The 4,655-nt window shown below is 45.8% G+C and overlaps 1 protein-coding gene across 1 annotated transcript; it reads right to left on the bottom strand.

Annotated features, from left to right (window-relative positions):
- Positions 1 to 262: 262 nt before the first annotated feature.
- Positions 263 to 1,951, bottom strand: LOC119325927. The gene has a single exon (XM_037599651.1). The coding sequence runs from the start codon at positions 1,935 to 1,937 to the stop codon at positions 501 to 503; it is 1,437 nt and encodes a 478-aa protein (XP_037455548.1). The 5' UTR covers positions 1,938 to 1,951; the 3' UTR covers positions 263 to 500.
- Between the last annotated feature and the right edge of the window lie 2,704 nt (positions 1,952 to 4,655).

Below are 4,655 nucleotides of genomic sequence, written 5' to 3'. Positions count from 1 at the left end.
TGATTTTTTTTTTATTAAAAAAAATAATTTTAGCATTTTAAATGCATGAAAAAATCTGAAAGTTTTTTCCCACGTAGTAATTAGAATGTTTAGTTGTCCTGCAAAGTGTGAAGTTTATACGTTGTTTCGTTTGAGAGAAACAAAAATGATAAATGTGCCTGCACGGATCTTGATGCCAAAATGGATGGCTAAGATAAGGGGTACCGTGTAGCTCCAGCTACACAAAACCACACTCGTATGAAAAAGGGGATGCGTTAAACGTGCCACTTACATCACAGAAAAGATCATATAAGCATATGCGGTCAAGTACAGTAAGCGAAAGAATGATGGAACAGAGAACAAATGCAAAAACTAGATGACAGCAGATGACACTTGAGCAATAATTTGAGCATGCTCGCGGCACTAGTGTCACCACCACAAACATCTCCTTCTTACCAACTCCAGCAAACGCACCAAATGTTATGAAAAAGTTATCGTTTGCTCCCTGGCAGTGCAGTCAGCTATGGTTGGGCAGGATCGGAGTAGACCATGCTTGGGTACAGCCAGATCGGCAAACCTTCCTTTTCAGGGGAATGCCAATAGGCAAAGTTGTCTGCACTGCCTCCCCACCCATCCACGTCGGTTTCGTCAGATTGTGTGTCCTGCACGGGTCCTGACACATGATCCGGCTCGTGTGGATCCCAAGGCTCAAGGGCAGCAAAGCTAACTGCACTGGCTCCCCACGCGTCCGGGACGGGTTCGCCAGATGGTGTCTCCTGCACGGGTTCTGATACATGATCCGGCTCGTGTAGATACCAAGAGTCGAGGACGGCAGAGTGCGAGGTGTTGCTCCACGCTCCCCATCCATCCTGGCTTCCCACGTCAGGATCGACGGGAGGCGCATCCTGCACAGGGTCCGGTTCATGAAACGGACCGTCTAGAGTCCAAGGCAGAGATCCATCGTCGGCATAGTACCAGCTGTTGCTCCTTCCTCCCCATTGTTCCGGACTCATGCACCAAAGTGGTGTGCCCTTTTCTTCCGCCTGGATAAAGAGTGCCCAGTCGTCCAGCTTCTCCAAGGTCATCACTGTCGCGGGCTTGGTCGACAAGTCAAGGCGGTAGAGCTCATAAGCAAGGGGAATGAGAACGATAAGCATGTCACCACAAACCAGCACCTCTGTCATATCACGAGGTTCTTGACTCCAGCCCTGCTTGTCGGTTGTTATCTCCTGCAGGCCAAGCTGCGGGGCCAGCTGCACGGAGTAGAACCGCCCATTGCCATTCGAGAGAATGAACTGACCATTGAATTCCACAATCTGGTCCGTTTTCAACATATAAGGAAGCTGGACTTGGGACCAAGAGTTGCTTCCAATAGGCGAATCAAACAGGTAGAACTTGGTGCTGACAAGGAGATGTGTGCTGTGTGATGCCAAGGGGGCTGTTAAAATGCCATACAACCAGAATTTTGGACCCTTGGCAATGGGTGGGAGACGTGGAGCTGAAACCTCCACACCTGTGAACACATCGACCAAGCGACAATACCGATCGCGGTAGTAGATGAGATTACCATAGGAAGAGCCGATACACGTCATCTTCTCCAGGGTTTCTTGAGGAATCTGGCAATGAAGGGCGACTTTCGGGTTGGCTGGATCAATAACCTTACATGTGTACATATCACGGCAACCATTAGTAGAAGGAAGAAGAGGACCTTGTACACGAACATTGGGTTGGATGAGGAGAGGCGGACATTTTGTGCGGAACGTAGATTTGGATGGGTAGGAAAACACAGCACGCCAAGAGGGGCATGTTGCAGCAAAGCCAAGAATGTCTCGGACAGAGGCCAACCGAGCAACGATGGAATGGAGCAAGCAATCTGGGAGGTCAGCCCAACCTTGGAGCCCGGAAAAAGCAGGGGGTCTGGCTAGAGAGACGGCGGACAGTTTGCTGGGGTTTTGCATGATGCGCTGCTGACGGCAAGCTCTGCAAGCAGTAAAAGAAACTGTGAGCCGCTTAAGGAATAGGAGACGTAAGTAGCATGTTAATTAAAACCATGGATAAGCAGGTGATGTTTTGCAGGTGAGATAGAGTTTATGCCTATCTATCTATCTACCTATCAAACAAACTTGTCATGCACCAGTAATAAGAACCCTGGACTGATAAATATATGCTTATGAATCAAGCTGTAAAAAAACTGGAAGCTGCTTAAGAAAATAAGAGACATAAGTAGCATGTTAATTAGAGCCATGGATAAGCAGATGATGTCTTGCAGGTCAGATAGTGTATATATGGCTATCTATCTATCAAAAAACTTATTATGCACCAGGAATAAGCACCATGGATAGATAAATAAATTATATCCTTCAGATGAAATATATGTTTATGAAGCAAGCAGTAAAATCCTGTAAGCTGCTTAACAAAATGAGAGACGTAAGTAGCCTGTTAATAGCACCCAGGGCAAGAAGATGCTTGCTTATGGAATGTATCCCAATTAGTATACAATAAATAAACGTGACAAGTGTCATTCTAGCTCTCTGATCGATACCGGATTTCGATATGCTGAAGCGTTGTACAGATCTTTTTACAAGAAACAACTTCTCTTCCATTTGGCAGAAAATCTCAAGGGCGCTCAAATTGCTGAAAACAACCGACTAACCAAAACTGAAATGTACGTACGCGTATCAATGAAAGGGACGTCATCTTTGTGTTGGACTGAAGCTAGTAGCACCCAGGCCAAGAATATACTTGCATATGGGATGTATCTCAATTGTATACAGTAAATTAAAGTGACAAGTGCCGTTCTAGCTCTCTAACCGGTACTGCACTTCGATACACTGAAGAGTTATGAAGATCTTTTTACAGTAAATATTTTTTCTTCCATTCGGCGGGTCATCTAATTAAGGGGGGCTCAAATTGCTCAAAAGGGCCGACTAACCAAAACTGAAACATATGACTATCAATGAATGGAACTTGCTACGCACTAAACATAACAAAACCGATATTTGGTTGACTTTTGGCTGGTCAATGTGTAGGGTTCGGAAGAAGATATTTGCTTATGGAAATGTCTCCCTCCAGTTCAAATGCTAAGCTCCAAGATTTTTTTTCCCTGTCCTTTTTTTTTGTTGAAGCACATGTGTACATTCAGAACATAAGAAAGATGAAAAGTCGACGGATGCTAGGTCGGCTTGAAGAAAATGAAAACAACAAGTGCAACTCTGGACTCTAGTCTCTAACCAATACGCGCCGTCGATGAACTGAAATGTTGTTCACATGTTTCAGAATGCATATTTCTATATTCCATTTGCAGATCATTTCTTTCAGGGCACTCAAACCGACCGACTAACCAAGACCGGATCCAAGTCAATTATATATCCAGAATTGCAACGGGGCCGGAATCCACTACAAATGTGGAGATCATTTCAGTGGCCCTCAAAAAAAGGAAGAGAAGGGCCGACTAACAGGAGCAGAACTAGGGTTGATCGGTTGAACTAGGGTTGTGCTGGCGCAGAGGCAGATGGGGCGGAGGAGAGGAGAGGAGAGGAGAGGCCTTGCCTTGCGGATGGGGAAGGAGACGGCGATGCACGGTGCCGGATGGGCTGCTGCGGACGTCCGTCTTCTCCGGCGGTGCCCGCCGGCGCCGGGGGAGGATCCGCTCTCTCGTGTTCCGTCCGCACTTTCCTCTGCCCCGCCTGCCTTTCCCCAATCAACTGCACTAGTGGTAACTGAAAGCTAACCCGAGCTCCGACGGCTTGAATTCTTCGTCCGACCAGGGGACATATAAATCTATCTAGTATTTCTTTTCCTTTTCATCGAACAGACATCTACAGTCCTAGAGCAATTTTTTTGAACACACTACGGATGCAAAGCCCTAATATATAGGCAAATGCACTCATCTCTGTAAACGCACACACGCACACCCGACCCTATGAGCACCTCCGAGAGACTGAGTTGACATATCATCTTGAGATTTTACGAAGTAGCCATAGGCACCTCGTAGTCGACGGAAATGTCTCATCTCTCTGAACGCACATTGCCGAAAATTCTAAAATTAAATCAGGATAAATGCGAGCACCAGGATTTGAACCCTGATGGCTATGAATATCACTGTCCACCTAACCATCCAACCATAGGTTGGTTCGCTTAGGGCAATTTATTTTTCAAGCGGAACTATTATAAAAATAAAATTCACCGAAAGTACAAAGCATGTCAAATAGAATAAAATTACATCAAAATTCTAGGACCAAAGAGCGACCACTACCACTGCCGCCAAAACGACCCACCGACTCGCCGCTATCGCCATTCACTTATCGGAGCCAGCTTAACCTTGTCGATGACAACCAAGTCTTCGGGCGTGAGCCCCTAAGGACCAGTGCCCTGGCGTTGCAGTCATCGTTGTTGAACCCTTGCATAAATCTAAAGCAACTGACACCAAATCTCGTCACATTTTTTTTTTGAAAAGGGACCAAATCTCGTCACATGACTAGAAATCCCTCACCTTCCCTAAAAAAGGCAGGAATCTACATTGAAGTTCCGTCGATTACGACCAAATGACAAATTCAAAGAAGATCGAAGCTTGGAAGACAAACTCGAAAAAACAAAAAACGCCGCCATCCACCCAATCCTAGCAAAACGCTCCTAATTAATTGGCTACGATAAACACGGTATAGTTGACCATAAAC

This window comes from Triticum dicoccoides, chromosome 6B (genome assembly GCF_002162155.2).
Source record: "Triticum dicoccoides isolate Atlit2015 ecotype Zavitan chromosome 6B, WEW_v2.0, whole genome shotgun sequence".
In the NCBI taxonomy this organism is placed as follows: Eukaryota; Viridiplantae; Streptophyta; class Magnoliopsida; order Poales; family Poaceae; genus Triticum; species Triticum dicoccoides.
Note: the sequence above shows the minus strand (reverse complement) of the source record. Positions and strands in the feature narration are given on the sequence as shown.